General features: G+C 40.4%; 1 protein-coding gene across 1 annotated transcript in view; it reads right to left on the bottom strand.

Moving 5' to 3' along the window:
* The window catches only part of LOC121865671 (zinc finger-containing ubiquitin peptidase 1-like), a 46,431-nt gene extending 22,848 nt beyond the window's left edge, over positions 1 to 23,583 (bottom strand). The window contains exons 1-5 of the mRNA XM_042365196.1: positions 23,422 to 23,583; positions 13,467 to 14,226; positions 9,931 to 10,066; positions 4,015 to 4,121; positions 2,302 to 2,470 (exon numbers count right to left, since the gene is read on the bottom strand). Of these exons, the coding sequence (XP_042221130.1) occupies positions 2,302 to 2,470; positions 4,015 to 4,121; positions 9,931 to 10,066; positions 13,467 to 14,195 (1,141 nt within the window). The 5' untranslated portion in view covers positions 14,196 to 14,226; positions 23,422 to 23,583. The remainder of the gene's footprint in view (positions 1 to 2,301; positions 2,471 to 4,014; positions 4,122 to 9,930; positions 10,067 to 13,466; positions 14,227 to 23,421) is intronic.
* Between the last annotated feature and the right edge of the window lie 85 nt (positions 23,584 to 23,668).

Genomic DNA, 23,668 nt, shown 5'->3' with positions numbered 1-23,668 from the left:
AAGATATGTATTTGTCCCATACGTACACCTGGTAACAGGAGCAGTAAGGGGAGTGAGTGACCCCCAGTTGAGCGTCGTCTGCTCTTGTAACTCCCCTCCCTCCCTCCCTGCCATATTTCACTGGGTTTACTGTTATTATTAGTGTTTACTGATATAATAGTGCTTAATAGTGATTAATAATAGATTTATAGCCAGGTTAGACTCATCACTGTAACCACCAGGCTACTGGGCCAAGCTGTGAGGTGTTATGGTTTTTTCAACTCATATTTTTGGATAGATTTTCGTAACTTTATTCATTTTTATTTTTACTCAGTTACACGCACACACCATCCTACATACATATTGTGAAAAAAGAATACAGTATTACACCACAATTACTGACACCCTTCATGTTGGGTTGGCTAGATGGCTACGTTAAAACCCCCGTAAGTTTGATCTACGTATCAATCCAGCCGGCGCTCAGATGCCATTCGTTCTAAAGAGTCATTTTTCTGAGGAAAAAATTGCCACATGTCGACCCAACTTTAATACCAAAGCACGGAGTTGACTTGAGTGTAGACTCTCATATTTTTTCTACAATTCAGTACATTTTGTTGTCTTGTTTCTGATTATTTGTCAGAGGATTTTCCCATAATTATTTATTTGCATGTGGTGTGTGTGTGTGTGTGTGTGGCTACACATATACATGCACATACAGTACAGGTAAAAGAAAGGATTATCCTAAGGGCAAACACATAAAGGGAATATGTATTTCTTTGCACACAAGTGTACCCCCAAGTAAGCACATGTTATTCACGGATTTGGCAATTCGCGACCATTTTGAGAACCTAATCCCCGAGAATTTGAAGGGCCTATTGTAGTACAGACTCGGGTCCATCTTTTGGGGAAACTACAAGAAGTGAAAACAGTCGGAGGGAGAATAAGAGGAGGTGAAAAAATCCACACTGACTACAGTACTCTAATGTATGATAAAGAATGTGTCAGAGAAGGAGGACAATTAGGAAGACAGAGGCAGATCCAGGGGAAGGTCTTAGGGGTCTGGAACCCCCATTCATCAGATAATTCTAATATTTTTTCTTTAATGCAGTATTGTACTCAGGCACTTTTATATAGTAAAAAGTAATTACTATTGACCTCAGAATATCTCTTGGCTCGCTCGGTCTTGTACGATGCCACAGTGGCGTCGAACATAAAAGGCAAAAAAAAAATTACGCTCAGCCTCGCTATATTTTAAAATAACTCAAAAACTATTCGGTGAAGCTGACTGAACTTTGAATACCATTTGACAGACAACGTTTTCTTTTTGTCGGTCTTATCACCTTCCCCGAAATGGTCTTGGCAGCCAGCATGAAGCCAGTGTCACTCTGGCCATTAGAGAGAAAGGAGGGGGCGCTGCTTGGCCCTTTAATTATTCCATGAGTTTTTGTGTTATATTATTTATCCTCAGACCACAATATTCTTCAAGCTTTGTTCTTTATTTTGATATATAGAACATATCAGTGAACACTATAATACAAGCACAATGTGAATGGAAATCGAGATGTTACTAAAGGTTTCCCAACTTTTTCAACTTATACTTAGAAAAAGTAGCTTAAATTTCACGAGTTTTCATGTTTTTATGGTTTTATGCAAATTTTCAGACAATTTTACACTAGATGAGACCCCCCATTACAACTAATAAAACAATTCCATGGCAGTAAAATGAGCCCATAAAAAAAAAAAAAAATTGCAAGGATTTTTTTGTAAAAAACCACTGAGGCTGAGCGTAAGTTTTCATGCACGCATGTGTCTCAGGTTTTCAGGCTGAGGGTGCACATGGCCTCAAAATGCCCATGATATTAGTCATATTAAAAAAAAATTCCAGGGGGGGGGGGCTTACAGTACCCCCAAAATCCCCTAGCTGGGTGGGCTCGCTATGCTTGCCATGTTCCCCCACCCACAACTTCTTGGACCCCCCCCCCCTTTTGATATTCCTGGATCTGCCCCTGGAGGAGAATGAAGTAATTACACAGGCCCCACTGCAAGGACAATGAATAAAGCAGCTAGCATACCTAACAAGCACAGTTATCCGATGATTCAAGTTTTTTTTTTTTTTTTAATTTGTCAAACAAACTTAGGTGGGACAGATGCACCAGGTATGTACAGACAGACAGACAGCCAAATGCTGCATACACAATGGGGACATAAATAGTTACACACTGACAACAACAATCTCTAAAATGCATCTCTCTCTTCTTGAGGAATATTAATGACTAACAAGATATGAGAAGAAACTTGAACTATAAACATAATTATATTCACCTTTTGTACAGGAGCGACCATCGTCGACGCCATTCTTCTCGGCGACCTTCAGTTCAATCTGTCTCTCGTAATAGTCGGCTACGGTCATCTCTCCCGCATAGACTGCTCTCTGCATGTTACTCAGAGACTGCTGTGAGAAATTTCCTTCATTATCCATGCCATACTGAGCCTATGGGAAATCAAATTAAGGATTAGTACAAAGATTAAAAATAAAGACATTATGTGTTTGAAGTTCTACTAACTATCAAGGACTGAGGTGATGAGTAGACCAGTTATTATGGTACAACACAGATAATGCAGGTAGAACGAGTAAATGAGGGAGAGTCCAAGTAAGAGTACACTACTAATACTGTACTACTGTATATACAGTAAGGAGGAGGGGGGGGGGGAGAGGATTGATTGATTGTGGTAATTACATCCCTGGCGATGCAATAGCTTTGGCCATATTTTGCCAAATTAAAATAAAAACTTATAAGTTTAATACAGATAATGTAAAATAACAAAATAACAATAATACATAGTACAAAACTTTCATAAAAAGATTTGAACGTTAATAGATAAAACTCAAACCTTGTGTAGAAGGCCGACTTCCTCCATAAAAGAGAGGACGTCCCCTCCCACACTACCCCCCAGTACCAAAGAGAGACGGTAAGACTCATCACCCCCCCAGGCACTAGGAGAGGTGCTTACAATGAAAATCTCTGAGACTGGGTCACTCCACCAGGAGGTGTTGAATAATCAATGGGACCAGACAGTCATCACAATGGGGCGGGGACGCCTTCTCCATTAAAAAAACCACGAGTCAGCCGTGTGTGGCCAATATGGAGGCGGGACAGGCCCTGATATCCCCAGGCACCCAATGCAGGGTGGATGCTGTGGAGTTTGTTTGCTCCGACAGCATCTCACCTGCACTGCCAACTCGAGAGGATAGCAGCTCTTATTACTGGCTTCATATCAGAGGCAGGTAGAGGGGTATGATGTGCCACAGGGCAAGAAGCAGCTGCTTTTGTCACAGCATCACCACACTCATTCCCCCTCTCCCCCACCTGAGCAGTAACTCAGCAAAAGTTGACTTTCTGGCCCCAACGTTGGATGAGAAACAGCTGCTGTAAAATAACTATAACTAAGGGATGGGGCGATGACACACTAGCTAAGGCAGCTACCAAACAGGGAGGTGCTACCGCCTGGGAAGATATTAGAAGCAGAGTGTATTCACTAATGGTAGACCCTGCTGCCATATGGCATCACAAAAATTGTGACCAAGTCCCAGGTTGCTGATCTGACTTTCTGCCTCATTTACATGCAATTGCAGGGTCTCAATTGTTTCTCTTACACTGACAACACAACATACATATATCGTTTCTCACTATTGATTTATTTCATTTTTGTATTTAATTATTGTTCTTTATTATTATTATTATTATTATTATTATTAGGTATTATTATATTACATCCCCCCCCCCAGGCCCTGATGTGGGTCAGTGATGGGTGGGCTAGTGATCAAGGGGGAGAACAATTTAAGTACTGTATCCTCAGTCTCTATATTCTACTTTTACTGACATTATTCAAAACCTAACCAATAATTTTCATATAATGACAAATAAAATAAGAAACTTTTTCTCTTGAAATAATCCAAACTGATCCTTATTTCAGTTGAATAAGAAGATTAGCTGAGTGGCTGGACTTCAATAAACACTACATCAACTGACATACCCTAAGAAGAGAGAATTCTTGCTGTTCCCTCATACGCTGCACCTCTTTCTCTTGTTTTTCCAGGTCCGTAACGAGACGTCTCTCCCAGCCACCATCATCTGGCGTCACTGTCGACAAAACAAGAGACTTAAAATTAATCCCAAGAGACGACTAAGATTGTCCTTATGTTCTGTGATGACTTATTAACTACATACAACACTACAGAGTAACCAGACACCAGATGAACAACGATGTTATTGAGAAATCCGACTGTGAGGAAGATTTAGGAGTAATGATAAGTAGGAACCTTAAGCCAAGTAAACAATGTGTATTTGCTCAAAACAAGGCTAACAGAGTACTTGGGTTCATACAAAGGCGTGTTAGTTACAAGACTAGCAAGGTCATCCCAAAACCATATATTACACTTGTTAGACCTCACTTGGATTACGCAGTTCAGTTCTGATCACCGTACTACAGAATGGATATAGAATCCCTAGAAAGAATTCAGAGGAGAATGACAAGACTAATCCCGGGCATTAGGAACCTTGAGTACAGAGACAGGTTAAAGCACATTTCTTTGTTCACCAGCAAGAATTAGCAGGCTGAGCAGGAGAGCTATGTAGGGGTTTTTCAACTCATAATTTGGGGCAGATAAACATAACTTTCTTCACTTTTTTTAATTAGTTACATGTACAAACACTCCTTCATATATACAGTAAACCCTCGCTCAACACTGGCTTGTCCAACACACTTTTAACCACAGTAGGCCCGCCCTTCAAATTCGTGGGGGTTAGGTCCTCAAAATGGCCGTGAATTGTCAAATCAGCGAATAATATTTGCTTACTGGGGGTACATTTTACTTGTGTACAAAGAAATGTATATTCACTTTATGTGTTTGCCCTTAGGACAATTATTTCTTTTACCTGTATTGTATATGTGTGTGTGTGTGTGTGTGTACACACACACTCACACACACTCACACACACACACACTCACAAAACACATACAAATAGACAATAATGGAAAAATACTTTGTTATTAATAATGCAAGGAGTAGACTTGAGGGTAGACTCACATTTTGAATAAATTTGTTTCTGATTATCTGTGAGAGTAATTTCCCATTATTGTTTATTTGTATGTGTGTTTGTGTGTGTGTGTGTGTGTAGACACACACACACAAACACACACACACATATATATAATACAGGTAAAGGAAATTACTGTATCTAGAATGAATGGCTCCCTGTCCCAGCTGCAAAAATGCCAGCAACTTTAAAACTACCCACAGACATTCTTGTGTACATCCAGGGTGTCATCTGTGAATAACAGAGCTCCAAGCTACAGCTGGAGCAGCCCACCAAGCTACAGCTAGAGCAGCCCACCAAGCTGCAGCTGGAGCAGCCTACCATGCTGCAGCTGCCCACCATGCTGCAACTGGAGCAGCCCACCAAGCTGCAGCTGGAGTGCATTATTATTTTCATTTTCATCTCAAAAGTAACTGACTGTCTCCTTTTCTTCTCAGCACCACAAAAACTCTCAATTTTACACTTGCCAGCCATTTTAAAGGGAAGTAGAAACAAAAATTTTGTCAGTACACAGCGCAATCACTAACACCAACGACGGTCAAACACCAACTGAGCGGGCTACGGTGTGGATGCTGTACACCACGAGGCGGCCCAGCCCACACTGTCGTACGGGTCGGAAACGTTTCGGTACTAGAAAATACGTAATTTTAAAAATATTTTATACGACTGCGGCGGTCGTATGTCCGGGTGGTCGTAAGTCGAGGAGTACCTGTATACTGTAATTCAAATAAAGGTAATTTACTGCTCAGAGTCAAACCAGAAGTGTCCGTCTCAGCCTACAGTGCACATGTTCTGTGGATGTTGGTTAATCCAGATTGGGATAAAAAAAAAAAATTTCAGGCATAGATTACTTCAACAATAATTTGGACTGCAACTGATAGAGCCTGTACAGTATTGACACCACGGTCTGTTTTACCACGTGCTCCAAACCCTGGAGCTGCCAGAGCCGGGGACGATGATCATGCTTCTCCAGAACAAACAAGACCTGTAAAAAGATGATGACGATATATTCATGCAAGTGACAATAAAGTTTCAACGGTGTGCAATATCTACAAACAGTATAGGGTGGATAGGAAGGGTGTGAATGACAGCCACATCTTCGCAGTAAACCCTGAGTGTACAATACAAAGTAGGAATTACTGTTACTAACAACTGTCAGCAAGTAGTTTAGGATATAACTTAACCTGAACAGACTGCATGCTTGTATATTCTAGCAGACTAAAAGGGTCAAGTTGATGTAAATTCACCGGTAGAATTAAGATATAGAGGGTGGCTTAGTGTCCCAGTGTGCTCTTCCCCCCTTCCCTACTGTTATCTTGACAACACCTAGCCACCACCACACAAAATAATGGAAGCAGGACATCCATAAGTGCAAGGCTGATCACTTGACACCATAAAGCAGTCGTTCCCAAATAGTTTCAGCCATTACCCCAAAACAAGTCAGACAACAATACTCATTACCCCAACATAGGTTTATCTAGTGTTTATTTCCGTACTATTTTTGGTCAAGGTCACTTTCTTCATTATCAAGATTTGCATTTTTGGAAATAAACTATGTTATTTAATTTAAACTCTCCTTTATTGTTAACTGAGTATTATACAGTAATTACAAGAACTTTCACTGTTGAGCAAAATGGCACTTTGGGTTGGTGACCATTTCTTGAATCGTGGGGATAACTTTCTCAAGGCACATCTGTCATCACTTTCAGGGTTCAGTCTGTTTCTATCTATACTACAGATGCTCAACACGTCCAAAAATCTTGCCCCACACAAATATGTTGACCCAAATGGTAGGAGAATTTTTGCTGTGCTTGAACTAGCCAACGGAAATTCCTTGCTATGAAATGTCCAGAAAGACGACAAATTCTCTGAGTCAAATTCCATCTGGATTAGGTGACTTGATTTCATTTCAAGGATTTCCTCTACAATTCCATTTGGTTCTTCAGGCAAATGTTCAATGGGACATCTGAATGGATTCTGCACCCATACTTAACTGACTGATCAATGTCAGGGAAATACTGCTCAGTCACAGGATCCTAAAGTGTGAAGTGATTATATACTGCACATCACTCAAGCTCACAGAATCAGTGTCTTCCAAGTATTCCCCAACTCTGGAAATGTAGCTATTTTACCCATTTTCAGCTTTGTCTCCCACAAGTCCAGTTTGGATCTTTTCATTAAGAGATATGACATGCTCTCCTGGTCCCAGCAGTGATGTGTTTTAAGCATTTAGATGTGAAAATATGTCCATCAAATAGCAGAGAAGAATTATTCAAACTGAGTCTCCAAATTTCCCTGCCAAGTTGTGTCCCATCTCTTCCAAAAACATTTCAATCTCAGTTCTTAAATAGAACACCGCAAGAACATTCCCTAAAGAAAGCCATCTGGTTTAGGCACAGTACAGCACAAGCTGATATTCAGATCCAACCTTCTCACACAGGAGGAGTGTGGTGGGAGACACTAGACCTGTCGTGTTCATTACGTGAAGGAGACGCGGTTCTGCCATGGGAGAGTGAGGCAAGAGGTACCAACTCTGTCGTGTCCAGGACATGTCTGACACATGACTGACCAGTGGTTGTGTATGGAATCAAAAGGCAGGAAGAATATGGTTATATTTCATGGGCTGTCGTTACCCCCGAAAAATGTCAAATTACTCCCTTTGGAATAATTTACCCATAATTGGGAACTGCTGCCTTAAAGGAAAGTTCTTTTTCCAAATGAACGATCAGTGATGACATAAAGCCACATTTACACAATGCCTCTTTTGTCCGACGGGTGAATCCTTCGCGACGTCCACCCCAAACTATGCCACATATCCTAAAAATTGAGAGCTTCCTGAACACAAGTGGCAAGGTCCTGCTTTATGAGAAAAGTTCAGGGATACTCCAGTTACCACAAAGGAGCATTCCTAAAACACATTATGAATAACAGATTTGCAAACATCTGGGCAATTTTCCCCATAAGAATTAATGTAATTAGAGGGGAGAGATGTGTTCCCAGGCAGACACTTTCACCACATATTCCTTTATATGTTCTCCCCAGTATCCGAGGCTATTAGGTACCAAGGTCACGTGTGTGCTGTAGTACTGCTAAATGTGAGGAACTAATAAAAATTATACTACACTAATAAAGATAAATTACCGCATTAACAGTTGGCAAGCTTCACTATGAGCGGGAGACTGGAACGACTGAAACTTCCAACATTACTCCCACCTCCCACAATCCGGGCACTAACTACTGTGCACGTATATCTACCCCAGAATACGAGTTGAGAAATAACAATAACGCAGCCACGGCTCGGCCAATTGGGGGAGGTTGAGATCCCGACACAACTCCCACCTTCCCCTCCCGCACTAACTCCCGCAGACATTAGAATTGTTTATTTTCTTTGTTTTTGACCTAATGATAACCATTTCTTTTACGGTGATATCTCCGTTAGCGGGAACAACCGCTGCAGAGTACTTCAAGGAATGAGATTTCCGGGTAACGAGATGACTCTCTCAGAGCCGGAAAAAAAATCCCTCATCCCTGGAAAATAAAAATGTTCTCGGAAGTTCCAGAAAATATGCCCGATTTTCAGCTCTCAAACCCGGTCACTATACTGTGCCTCTTGGCCACCACCATATTAGTTTACCTGGTTGATTGATTGTGGTAATTACATCCCTGGTGACACAACACCTTAGGTCATAAGCCAAACTAAACCAAGGCTTAAAAGACTACAATAAAGTACAATTAATACATAGAACTTTCACAAAAACCATTTAAATATTAATAGATAAAACTCAAACCTTGTGTAGAAGGCCGGCCTCCTCCATGAAGGAGAGGACGTCCCCTACCACCCCCCCCCCCCAAAGAGAGACAGTGAGACCAGAACAAATATAGTATATTGTGTTATGTTTATGAAAGCAGGAGTATCCTTACGACCCACGCATCACCATAGCAGCCAGACGTGATATTGCCATACATTGGGTTAGTATTTATATTCAGTGTAAATGTTCTTCAGTTGCCTCGAAAATTTTCAGGCAGAATTAGGGAAAAAAAAATGCTGGGAATAATCCCTACTTGTCAGCATCTGGGCCAACATGAGCCTCACACCGCCCATCAGACACATGAACAATCAAGGCTATTCACACAAGTGCCCTGATTTTTATATTTTTGGAATACTTGTATTTTTTTCTGATCTTAGGGAGGAAAAGTATTTAAAAAAAAGAACAAAAAAGAAAGATCACCACGCATGACATTTTTAAAAAAATTATACGAGATTGTATGAGTTAAAACATGACCAACTTACTGCTGAAAACACAGACCTGGTTGATACACTTCCTAACAACAAGAGGCATAACGGGGAACTGAGATTATCTTGAACCTGAAGCCTGCCTTAAGGCGTACACTGGGCCGTGGGAAAACGTGGACAACGGCACGACAGTGAAGACTCTCAGTTCTCGGCTTCGTCAACTGGTTCCTCCCGGGGCTTGTAATGGAGTCGGGGAGAGATCGTACCTCTTTGTTTTTTAAGCTTTTCAAGGATTCTGGAACATAATTCACTCATACTAATGGAGGACACCTGAGAGCCCTTAGAGGTGAACACAAACTTGTTAATGTAAGACAGTAAACAAATCAACTGATCCTCTTCATTGGTCATAAAATATTCATCATCATCATCGCTTTATGGCCAATTTCCACATAAAAAAAAAAACTGAGTAAATCGGCATCACCTCTTAAATTATTTATCTTTTACACTTTAATTATTGCAAAAGACAAATAATTCCTGCTTCTGAATGATGTAAACAACCTCTTCAGTCACCCACAAAATGGTTAAGACTGCCGAGAGAAATAAAAATAAGATACCTACCAATGGAGGATTTTCGTGAGAAGTGGGTATCAATATGAGTTGCGAGGTCATTATGGGAACCAAATCCCGCTCGACTACACACCGGACACACACCAATATCACTGTCTTCACTTTCCACCGGAGTTACCACATCAGACTGTTGAGAAAAGCATATGTGAGTGATGGCAAATTATGGAATGAAAATTCTTGTAATTCAAAGGGGCTAAAATAAGCATTATAGACAGTATACAGGCGGTGTATAAATTATCCAGCCTCATGTTAGTGCTTCAATACTGTACATTAATCCACTTCTGCTGAATAACACATCACCTCTATGTTATCTATGGAACCCCCAGAGTGGTCAATGGATACAGGGAGCATTTTTTTAAACGGCTAAAAATAAAAATCCTGCGTCCAATGTGTGAAGTTGCCGTCTCTCTGAGGCTAATGAATCCTTAGTTGGTGTCTCCAATAGGCTAAATTCTACTTAACACAACTCCAGAATTAAAAATATGTTATTGCTTACTTAAACACATTATTATTACTTTTAATTAATGGAAAAAAAATATTGTAAATACTGTACAGTATATAAAATGGATCCATAACTACAGTACTGATGATGATAACCCGAGACGATTATCATCTGTACAGCAGACACCCGACTCTTCAGAGCTAAGCAGTACACTGTACCTGTATCTGACCTATACAAGCATTATTATTTACAGTAAACCCTCAAAAGTTTAGACAATTTGGGGGTAAATGGGGTCCAGACTTGCTGATTGTCTGAACTTTTACCAAGTGGGGTTTTAGAGGGCCACTGTGCACTAAGCCTTCCCCCCATGACCCTAAATATTGTGTTTTAATGTGTAATAAATGTCAAATGTGTTTCCTTTTACATTTTCCTTTATACAGTATACAGTAGGCCCTTCAAATTCGCCAAATCTACAAATAACATTTGCTGACCGGAGGGGGAGGGGGGAGGGGTAAATTTTTACGTGTACAAAGAAATGTTTATTAACTTTATGTGTTTACCCCTAGGACAATTATTTCTAAAATATATATATATAATCAGAAAGAAATGTATTAACCCTTAAGCCCGGGGTGACGGTCCAGAACATCCTATCAACAAGCCCCGTGTGACGTTCCAGAATGTCCGCCTATTCCCGCCACTGTTTAAATACCCAGCACAGGTTATCAGGTTCCAGTGTGGCTATTTGCCTGTCACGCTACATCTTGGCCACAGGGAAGCTTACTGGACATAATTACCAACTTTTGTTTGTTTAATTTTCATTCTTTGTCCATTTTATGATGTTGTGTCATATACCGTGGTCCCTCGGTTAACGAACACAACTCGTTCCACAGAGTCGTTCATAAACCAAAAATTTGGTTTACCGAATCCATTATTTCAATGGGATATTGGGTAATTGGTTCCAGCTGAGGAGAGGTTGCCCATGACTGAGGAGAGGTTGCCCATGACTGAGGAAAGGTTGCCCATGACTGAGGAGAGGTTGCCCATGACTGAGGAAAGGTTGCCCATGACTGAGGAGAGGTTGCCCATGGCTGAGGAGAGGTTGCCCAACACTGAGGAGAGGTTGCCCAAAACTGAGGAGAGGTTGCCCATGACTGAGGAAAGGTTGCCCATGACTGAGGAAAGGTTGCCCATGACTGAGGAAAAGTTGCCCATGACTGAGGAAAGGTTGCCCATGCCTGGTATACACAATGTTTTGGTTTACGTATGTTCAGCTTCCATTAAGAAACAAAGGAAAGTTCACCATAAAGAATCAACTTTTAAGAAGCCCCAAGACTTGTTCCTCACCATTTCTTTGTCAAATTTACTACAGTATATAAATTTGGACTAGACGTTAACAAAGACGTTTCTTTATTGTGTGATAAACGTGCACCATGTAAGCTATGTAGAGACACTAGAACCTCCAGCCTGATATGTTCTCAGAAAGAGCTAATTATCCTTCATTAGCTGTGGATTACCTCTACAAAGATCTCCTGATAGTTATATTTTAGCTTTGAAGGAGAGTTTAATCCAAAGAGAAGAAGCTTGAGTTGGAAGTACGTATAGTACAGTACATTATGGTACATATACTGTTCCCAACATTAGAGTCGTAAACTTTATAAAGGTCTTATATGAGGGATGTACCATTAAGTGTCCTTCAAATCAAAACAACAGTGTAGACAAAATTCCCATCCTAATGGTCAACCAGGAACAAGAGCAATCACCTGTTAGGCCCCAAAATTACTGTGGCTCCCAGAAGTCTCGATTAAAATTACTTTAACTTTATCCACGAACTATTTAATCATGTTACAAAGTGCCAAGGACTCGAAGCCTCCTGCTCTGGCATCCTATGATGGGGAAGAGGTCCCATCTTGCACCTAAGGTCCTTCCTAACCATCCTAGGAACCAAAAGGGTAATATGCTCCAGAATTTCTGAAACTGTGATAGTTTACCCTCAACTGGGAGTGACGACCCTCCATTCTCTTTATGTGGTAGGGTCTTCTTCTGCTCCTCTTCCAAAAATCTGGAAGCAGAGGATTCCATTCTAATTCCCTTCTGAAAATAGGTCATGATTTATGCAAAATGACAACATAACCTAAATTCATTTGGAACCATTCAGTCATATCCCAAGAAGGAATAAAAAGTGATATACAATAAGCACTGTACTACAGCCTATCTACAGTACTATAGTAAAATGATTTGTTTAGAAACCTCCTAAACTACTACAAAAATAAAGAGTTAACTACAGATTACAATGACCCTTCACTAATATGACATCCACAATTTAATATTCTGGGCCAATGCATTTTATTTGGTGGTATACAGAGCTGTAGTTACTGTACAGGAGTATACTATATGAAACACATGTGTATAATTGTTGGTGTCGTTCAGCTTTAATTCATTCCGCAGTTTGCTAAGTTTTGCGTCTGTGTTCTGGACTGTACAGTATTCGCCCTTATGGAATTTGGGTAAATGTTTAAATTTTTTCAAACATAAAAATCGTGATATAGAACAAAAAATTACTGCCAGTCTACACCACCTCACCTCACTACCTCCTACAGCTCTCAACATTGTTTCTGCTGAGTTAAAATAAAGTGTTGTGTATTTATTATCATGCTACACCTTGAATGAATCATTTTATGTGTTTAAAACTGTTGATTTTCATTCATATTTTTTGGGCTGAAAAAAAAATCCTTTTGAATGTATCTACATATATAATGGGAGTCAATGGGAAAATTGCTCCCATGTTATGGAATTTTGCGTTATGGAAAAGTTTTCAAGAAATTAACACCTTCAGTAACCTTGGGGATGCCTGTATAATGACTAGGTGAGTGTAGATGCAGTTTCAAATGAACAGGTTAAAATATAAGTACAGTACATTAATCAAATGAAGTTCATAATTAACTAATGATTACATGTCAAATGGCCTACAGTCTTCACCATTAGGATTACAGCTCAATAGAACTAAACCCTTATCCTAATGGTTCGGTTAGCTTGTGGCCTACCGAGACTGTGGATTATTTGACCCATTAATTCTAGTCATAATTACCTTAGCAGGACTCAGGATATCCTTATGTTCAATATTGACATGAAGCTCGAGGTCTGGACTAGACTCAAACTGCTTCATGCACACAGGACAAGTATAGATGACTTCCTCCTGAGGGGTGACGGCTGGGAACGACGGCGACATCAGATCAAAGTGCGCTCGGTTTACGTGTTCTTCGAGCTTCGCCGGCGACGGCTCCTTCATTCCACATATGGGACACAGCGTCACCCGGGAGTCCAAGAGGGGGCTGCGCACGCCAGGACTCGCTAATCTGTTCCGTCTCTCCAACTGGTTCAGGTTAAGGGAGAGTTGGGCACGGTCTGGAGATCCCTGGTTATTGGCATCCCCCCCCTTACTATGAGATGGACTTAGGTTAGCATTGTAGTTATCGTTTTCTTCTACCATAATCACAGGCACATGATTGTCCAAGGATTTGTTATTCACTTGAGCTTTCCTCAACGGACTCGCAATTATTATGTGGTCGCCAAAACCGTTTGTTACAATTAAAGTATCGTCTAATGATTCATCTTGCGGACTCAAATAGTCCAAGTGGGCAGAATTTACGTGATGGACCATTTCATCGGGACTTATATCTCCTAGATCACAAAAAGGACACGAAGTTGTCCCCTCTATATGAGCAAACAACATGTGGGACCGCAAGTCCTCGTCCGTAAGTCCGTCCAATCCACACACTTCACACGAATACAGCGCCTCTGGCATCTTGGCAGCCATGATGAGATACCCTCTTCTTGCGCTCACACTACTGAAATGAACCAAAAATTAACAAATTATATATTAAGAAAAATATTAAAAAAAAATTTTTACAATTAGCCTTCCATCATTTATTCTTACCCCTGTACTGTACAGTAATAGTTGTGTTCTGTCGTGGTGCTCGCGAGGCCACAGGCAAATATATTTACAGCTAGCGAACAAGTGTACAAACTTTTATTTACAGCATCTGTTTTAATTGTGTTAGAGAGATAAATTTTGTACCACAATGATCCTGAATAAATTCTCTACATGACTGCTTCAATAAAATATCCTCAGACAAAATATTTAGACATGATACAATGAAGGACTCGATTCTTTTATGAAAAAAAAAGGTTATAAAAGTCCATGGTGGAGTTTATAAAATCAATATTAATTAGGTTACACACTTTTTTACTAATATAATCCTGAATAGTTTATCAAAAAGTTTGTTTAAATATATATATACAGTCCCATACTATACATAAAAAACAAAAAATCCATATGATCTGGGCATCAAACGGAGTAAATCTGGAGTGTGAGGCGTGGACAGTGTCACAGCCGAGACAGTGGAATTTTACACCCCGTATTGAGGAAAGTTTTCCTACTCTAAACTACACATCTTGCACAGACTGACACAGAACTGTATTTATTGTACACATACAATACAGTATATTGTAAATAAACAAAATACAATATACAACTGCATATATTATACTGAACTGTGGTCACCAACAGATGCTGTCAGGCCAAATGGTGTTACGATGATATAGGATGACCTACCTTTGTCCTGTACCATCTACTGTAGCAGCTAACTGTGACTCTCCTCTCCCTCTATCAAGGAGGGATTGGATACACACTGTAAATACACTGTCTATGGTGACCTGTGGTGTAATGGTCAGCATGCTCATCTCCCAAGCATGCGGACCCGGGTTTGATCCCCAGGCAGGGTGAAACTATGGTCAAGTTTCTTTACGTAATTTGCCTCTGTCTGCCCAGCAGTAATTGGGGACCGGATGTTAATCGATTTGCAAATCATTTTCTGGGGTAATGGCTAGCCAGTGCAGTTGGCGAGTTGTCCGGTCTTCTCGGAATATTCCTTGACACTGGGTCGTGCAGCTCGTTAACTCAGGGTGTGGGTGTTGTGTTGGCGACAGCTTCTACACCTTAAACAAATTCACGTCTAGGTGGCCCTTGGGCTGGCCGCCCTCGTTACACGAGTGACAACCATTATTATATCATACACTGTCTACTTTGTTACGTATACTTATAGTACAGAACATATTAGGGATAATAATCATATCATGGAGAGGAACAACAGTATAAATGTACATAAATCATCATTCATCAGAGAAACACTTTTGGTTGAATCAAGTCTAATTAGAGAAATAAATTCTATAACCTTAGTGATGGGCAGCACAAAACTGATAATATTTTACATAAATTTATATGTCAATGGCCTAAGGTTAAAAGTGCTTTGGAAAGTAATTGATCACCAAAACAGATGAGAGGATGTGAAACTAATCTTCAGGTTTTTCTGGCATAACTTTAACATCAAGAATGCCTCTGATAACATCACAGTGTCCTGGGACGCAGCTGCACCATCTACAATGAATGTAGTGTGGCCACCAATCTGGCCTGGTTAAGTGAATGATTTTGATAGCTTCAAAGAATCAGTGATGAATATACTAAACATTGTGTACCTAACAAGAGGTTTGAGTTAAAGAAGTGGAAAGTCTACTGGCTTCATGCAGGGAATCTCTGTAAAATAAGGAGATCATGTAGAACATTATCAGATGAGGATGATGCTGTTGGAGAGATCATCCTCCTCGTAGTGGACTTGGCCATCAGCCGGCTCCTTTGGTCCGCACAAAATATTTTCTAACTGATCGCATTTGGCCAAATTTTCCCACATACCGGGTAAGCTTGGACCAGCCAACATTTGAGTGAATCTTAGCCCTGTGTTAAGTGATACCAGGTAAAAAAAAAAGGTGTTGGAGCAAATCTATGTTGAAGGAACTTGTAGTAAGCGAAGGGGTGATGTACCACACAAAAACCCATCAGGCATGAACCCAGTTGATTTACTTGATTGTGGTAATTATATTCTTTAACATTACATCATAGGTCATATGCTGCCAAGTAAAATAAAAAGAATTAAAAGACTAAATTCAAATAATGTAAAGTAAAACATAATAGTAAATGACAAAGAACTTTCATAAAAACCATTTAAGTAATAGATAAAACTCAAAGCTTGTGTATAAGGCCGGCTCCCTCCACTCCCAGCATCAGAGACAGCAAAACGTCTCTTCCCTCAGCACTAGGAGAGGTCCTTATAGTGCTTGAATCTGTGAACTCGACGCACTCACCAGGAGGTGTGAAGACAGTCAAGGACTTGAGAATTAATCACAATGGGGAAGCGGTCCCTATAAGAAACAGCCAGTATAAAATAACTACCGGTAAATTGATAACTTGGCATTTAATATCTCGGAATTTCATATAATTCAGCACCTCTAAGATCTCGGATATTATTAAAAATAACTTGGAAATGAGTTATATAAATTATCTCAGGAGAAAATCTAAGCATATTGTACGTGAGCAACGTCGCTGCGTTCATACTTTGGTCTGGTGTTTGTTATTGTGGTCGAGATTGTTAATGGCTCCTCCACCCAGTACATGGATGTGGGAAGGAGGGGTATAAAGTACTATACATAGTATTGCAAAGTACTATACATCTAGGGCACCATAATTAATATTCAGCACTCCCTGGTATTATATGATTCCTGCAGTGCTTGCCTTTAATAACACCCAACAACCTCCCCCATGTCAGGCCACTGTGGACATCCCAGAACAGTACAGGACAGTACAGTATATATACTGTAGAGTAAAAACCCTAAATTTATATACCTGTAAAAATTAGCAACCAGGGTAAGTGCAGTACTTTTGTTTTCATAGATTTGTGTTGGAATGTTCACCACAAGTGCAGCATAACTTTAAGAAGGGAGACCGACTTATGGAGGTGTCAAACATTACTAACTAGCACCATATGCTTGCAAGCTTGGCTCTCTTTGCATGTATGTACTGTAATCTTGTGGGCACTCTACACATGCAACATATGTATCTCTGTACTGTATTAAGTGTGTGTGACATAACTGTAGAGATTGTTGTTTGTGGAGTCATCTATAAGAGAAACAAGAAATACTGAATATTAAATTGTATTTTGATCATGTACTTGAGTCTAGACACAAAAGCTGACTGTGAGAGGTGTACTTCACAGACATGCTGGCACACCTGACAGCAACAATACCACTACTTGGATTTACTTAGCCAGCACGGGTTTTTTATGTACTATACAATATTCATATTATGAAGAAAGACTTTATTGAAAAAAAAGGTGTAAAAAAATAAATAATGCAGTGCTGTAGAGAAGCCACAGTGAGCATATGAGCATTGCCTTGATAACACCCAGCTGACAGATCTTGCATGTCAGAGAGCCATCATTTCTTTATCCACCCCAAAGGTCCGCAACATAATTTATTTACCACTACAGAGAACTGGACCAGAAACATAACATGGAGTAGAAGTCCTCACAAATGAATACATTACCCATTAGTAGACAACATAATGATAATATATTACTACTGTACTGTCAATACTGTTGTGTATTGGTGGACAAACTTTACTCCAAGTGTGATAAACAATAACACCAAGGCAAGGTACTGATCAATATTAATGGCATTGACCCACATACATACACAGAGAGGTGGTGGGTGGTACATACCTCCCAAAATAAAGGGACAATATTCCCCACAGTATATTACTGTCACAAATGTGTAAAATATCTAAACAAGTTATAAAGTTTTAAATTGTCCCTGAAGTACATTATGCCTTTAAAGCCATAAGAAAATATACAAACTGTATTGAACGCTGGTACTGTACTGCACAGTATACTGAACATATACTAAACTGTACAGTACAGTATACTGAACTGTATACTAAACTGTACAGTACATTACAGTATACTAAACTGTACAGTACAGTATACTGTACTGTACAGTTTAGGGGCAGCTTGATGTGAAGTAATAAGGCATAATAAGAGTGGTGATGGACCAACAAAGATTGGTAGAGACTTGAACTTGCCACCCTAGACTGTCTCTACCATCCTCAACACAGGTAAATACTTTGTGTCAATTTATGCTTTACATTGCTTATTTAAGGCTTATAAAGCTTGCTTTATATGTCTGCTTTACTTTCTTGGTTGACAGTGTACAGTACAGAGATATATCAAAAAGGGTAGATGGGAGTTTGTGGAGATTGGCTGGTCCTAACACCTAGTTGTTATGTTCTTATGGGATGAATTGCTTTGATAACTGATGATTCACTAACCAACGACTTTTCCCGGTCCCTATCTGTGTCAGCTAACGGTGTACACATGTACAATGATATCCCCAATGAGCCGGAACAATTGAGTTTGAACCATTTCAGGGATAGAAGATTTCGGATATCCAGACGATTTTCTCAAACCGGAAAATTCCTTGTCATTAGGTGCTTTACACATTTCAAGAAAAAGTTTCAGAGTCTAAACTACGTACCTTGCTGCAGAGAGACACTAGCCCACCTCCTCAGAATGTTTCTAGGTGCTGGGGAAATTTTTCCAAGAGTCTAAACTATTAGAGTCTGTAAAAGCAGTTCTCATTAAGATAGAAACCACATTTCTTTACTAGAATAATCCTGAATAGTTTATCTAAAAGTTTGATGAAATATATTTAAAAAATAAATAAAACTCTATATGATAAAGGCGTGTGAGGAGCCTCGTGAATAGATCTGTGTTAGAGTGAAGACTGGTATTTTCCACTCCCATGGAGCTCTGGGGATTAGTGGGTCATAATATTTACTGGCCTGATGACTTGATGCAGCGTCAAATGGAGGTAGGAGTGGGGGATTAGTTGTCTAATATTACTGACATGAAATGTTGGGTCACCTATCGTTGGGTGGTTGAATGAGTGAGTCTTATGACCTGAAGACATCTGAAATAAAGATGAAAGCTAAGGTATTTTTGAGGTGCGAGTCTGCTAGAAAAAATGTATAGCTTTTTTATTCACAACTTCTGCTCTGGTGTGACAAAGAAATGAATTTGGTACTGTTGTTTACATGGAGATGGGTTCCTGATGAACTTATTTTATGCCTATGAGATATACAGTATAGTAATGAAGGGTACAATTACAGTAAGGGTACAGTACAGTAAGGCGGTGCAGTGGGGATTGCAGTGCAGTGAGTTGCAGTGCAGTGAGGTTGCAGTGCAGTGAGAGTTACCCAGTGCAGTGAGGTTGCAGTGCAGTGAGGTTGCAGTGCAGTGAGGTGCAGTGCAGTGGTTACCCCAGTGCAGTAAGGTGCAGTGCAGTGGAGTGCAGTGCAGGTGCAGTGCAGTGGGGTGCAGTGCAGTGGGGTGCAATTGCAGTGGGGTGCAGTGCAGTGGGGTGCAATTACCCAGTGAGTGCAGTGCAGTGAGGGTACGGTGCAGTGAAGTTGCAGTGCAGTGGAGTACGGTGCAGTGGGTGCAGTGCAGTGAGGATTTTGGTGCAGTGAGTTGCAGTGCAAGTGAGGTGCAGTGCAGTGGGGTGCCAGTTTTGATTGCAGTGGAGTGCAATTTTGATGAGGGTTACGGTACGGTGAGGGTGCAGTGCAGTGAGGGTGCAGTGCAGTGGTGCAGTGCAGTGAGGTTGCAATTGCAGTGGGGTGCAGTGCAGTGGGTGGTGCAGTGCAGTGGGGTGCAGTGCAGTGGGGTGCAGGCTGCAGTGAAGTTGCAGTACAGTGGGGTACAGTGCAGTGGAGTGCCAGTGCAGTGCAGTGAGGGTGCAGTACAGTGAAGTTGAGTGCAGTGAGACGTTGCAATTGCAGTGGGGTGCAGTGCAGTAGGTGGTACAATTGCAGTGAGGTGCAATTGCAGTAAGGAGTGCAGTACAGTGCAGTAAGAGTTTTGAGTGTGCAGTGGGGGTGCAGTGCAGTGGAGTACCAGTGCAGTAAAGAGTACAGTGCAGTAAGAGTACAGTACAGTAAGGGTGCAGTACAGTGAGGTGCAGTACAGTAAAGGTGCAATTGATGAAGTTACAGTGCAGTGAAGATTTTTCTGATGCAGTGGGGTTGCAGTGCAGTGGGGACAGTGCAGTGGGGTGCAGTGCAGTGAGTTGCAGTACAGTGGAGTGCAGTGCAGTGAGTTCTGTTAGTGCAGTGGGTGCAGTGCAGTGGGGTGCAGTACAGTGAGGTTGCAGTGCAGTGGTGCAGTGCAGTGGAGTGCAGTGCAGTGGGGTGCAGTGCAGTGGGGTGCAGTGCAGTGAGGTGCAGTACAGTGCAGTGGGGACACAGTGCAGTGGAGTGCAGTACAGTGCAGTGGGGTGCAGTGCAGTGAGTTGCAGTGCAGTGGAGTGCAGTGCAGTGGAGTGCAGTGCAGTGGTGCAGTGCAGTGAGGTTGCAGACGCAGTGGAGTGCGGTGCAGTAAGGGGTGCGGTGCAGTGAGTTGCAGTGCAGTGAGAGTTGCAATGCAGTAAAGGGGTTGCAGTGCAGTGGGGTGCAGTGCAAGTAAAAATTACCAGTACAGTAAGGGTACAGTACAATTAAGAGTACAGTACAGTAAGGAATTTTAATTACAGTAAGGGTACAGTACAGTAAGAGTTTTACAGTACAGTAAGGGTACAGTACAGTAAGGGTACAGTACAGTAAGAGTACAGTACAGTAAGGGTACAGTACAGTAAGAGTACAGTACAGTAAGGGTACAGTACAGTAAGGGTACAGTACAGGTAATATATGAGAACAACACCAGAAGGAGTTGTTCAATTTTGTTCAAATTTTCCACAGATAATCTTATTATATTTTAAAATAGATGAAAATTGTTATTTTAATTATATTTTTGTTCTTTTTTTGTTTTTCTCTATCTACAATCATAAATCCCCTGTAGTGGGCAGGGCATGAAAGATGAGGGACATTGCAGGGTAAAATACAGTGAAAAACTGATCAGATGACACTAAAATGACGTTTCTACGTGCTTTGTATGCGAAGAAATGAATTATTTACCATAAACACAACTCTGAAAAATCTGACGAGTCACTGCGTGTCTTCTGTCTGTTTACAACAGACCCACCCGGTCCAAGCGTACTCTCACGTCCACAAAAAACATAAAATTACACCATGATGCTTCACCAAAGTTGCTTTTATTGGTACCAGATATCATAATAAGTACTTCTGTTTAATATGACGGGGTCCGCACCCTGGCTAGGGAGTTAGGTAAAGTAAGGGCCTGAGGGGGCGGAAAAAAAAGCAAATGGAAAAATAAAACAGATCAATAGTGAGAAACATAATGTATGTTTATGTTGTGTTGTAAGAGAAACAATTGAGACCTTACAATTGTGTGTAAATGAGGCAGAAAGTCAGATCATCAACCTGGGACTTGGTCACATATGGCAGCAGGGTCCACCATTAGACAACACATTATGCTTCCAATATCTTCCCAAGCAGTAGTACCTCCCTGTTTGATAGCTGCCTACTGCCTACTTATGTGATAATCATTTCATGTACAGTACAAATGTTTTGTTTGGTAGATAATTATTAGGCCCCTAAGCACAGCTACTGTGTCTTCTTGGCAGTAATGAGGCAGTGATGTCTCATCCCAGGATGTAAACAGCCAATCATATTGACTTATTTCAAAACAGTCCACTGCCTGTGATTGATCAACACCGATGCTCGGTGTAAGCTTATGAACCGTTCAGTACAGACAGCTACTGTAATGTCCACAAAAAACGTAAATTTACACCATATCATAGTAAGTTCTTTCCATTTAATATACCGGGGGGTGGGGGTCTGGAGGGAAGGCAGAGCCCCCAGGCTAAGAATTTAGGTAAGGTTAGATAGATTTGCTTGGTTAGGTTAGCGAGATCTTCTAACAATGTTTCTGTTGCTTGTTTTTCACATCAATTAAGGTTAGGTCAGGTTTAATTTAGAAATAATTTTTTTTAACACATTTGCACAAACTATGACAGCGTTCACTATAAGACAGTGAGACTGCAGCGTTTTTATAATCGTTTTCCATGAAAAATCGGCCGCTGGTCAGTTGTGAATAATTACCAAGTTTTCAAAGGTATGTTTGGTGTTCTTTTAACTATTTTACCCCACTTTTCCCTCTTCAAGGCCCTGCCCACTTTGAACAACCAATATCGTTGGAAATTGGTTAGATCTAATTGGTCAATATACTCGAGAAATATAAATTTGCATCAATAATGTAAAAAAGTAATTTTCTTTCCTTTTTTTGCTCTTTCTTCCCATATAAATAAAATATGAAATTCCAAGTTTGATCTAAAACAAATCTTTACCAGAAATTCTAATATGTAGTTTTTAATTCATGTGATTTTTGGTTAGGTTAAGATTGGTTGAAAAATAATGATCTTCACTTATGGTTCCTTATCTAACCAAATTCATCAAAATGAAACACCAACAAACCTAACCCAAACTTAACTAAATTCAACAAAAGGAAATATTACCAAACCTAACATAATGAAATCTACCCTAAATTCATATACAATAGCTTCTTTCTTTAATTACACAGATGAAGAGCATAATTTTGAAATCAGGCAGAACAAACTAATGAATATTTACCTGTGCAGCCTTTGTAAGGAAATTTTCTGCACAGTGTTAAATAGGCTAACTCTTCTTTCCTAACAACTTGTGTCACTCATTCAAGGCTCTGACCATTGACACCTTCAATAACTATGGGGAGGTCAGTCTTCATCAGAATGTAGAACTGTACTTAACATTTGCAATGAATTATCTGGAATTTTGGACAATAATAATAACAAACTAGTAATTAGTAATATGTACGGGTATAACACAGACAACACCGGGTCTTAAATGTCAAAGGCTTCCAGAAGTGAGATTCCAGAATGAGCCAATGACACATCAACTTGAAACCATTATTATGATCTAAAACACCATTTAATGAGACATGTACCACGTGAGAATCCTGTGAACTGACAAGTAGTAATGTTAAATATATATACACATATAGATGGATAGATATACGAGTGACACCGGCGCCTTGACAGGGGTTACACTGCACCAGTCTGTATACCAGGGCCACCAACCCTCCATACTAACACTCCCTTTATACACCCTATTTGAGGCCATTTTCCTAAGATTTTCCTTTAAAAAATACAGTAAGGAAACTCACCCACACAAACAATAGCCAGTCAGTCCTCTCAGTCACAGACAATCTTAACAAAAGTCTTGAGAATTACCGGTGCTCTCTCCTGCATTGATTTTTGACCTGCCATCAGCTGTTTTGAAATTCCCGTTTTCTGTAACTTTGTTTTGTTTTCTTTATGGGGTCTCTCTATTCCTGGGCTCTGATTGGCCGATTTCTCCTGTAACAACCAATCATTGCTCCGCTGTAAACTATGACGTCAGCATGTCTTGGC

This window comes from Homarus americanus, unplaced genomic scaffold, assembly GCF_018991925.1.
Source record: "Homarus americanus isolate GMGI-L3 unplaced genomic scaffold, GMGI_Hamer_2.0 scaffold8022, whole genome shotgun sequence".
NCBI classification, from domain to species: Eukaryota; Metazoa; Arthropoda; class Malacostraca; order Decapoda; family Nephropidae; genus Homarus; species Homarus americanus.
Note: the sequence above shows the minus strand (reverse complement) of the source record. Positions and strands in the feature narration are given on the sequence as shown.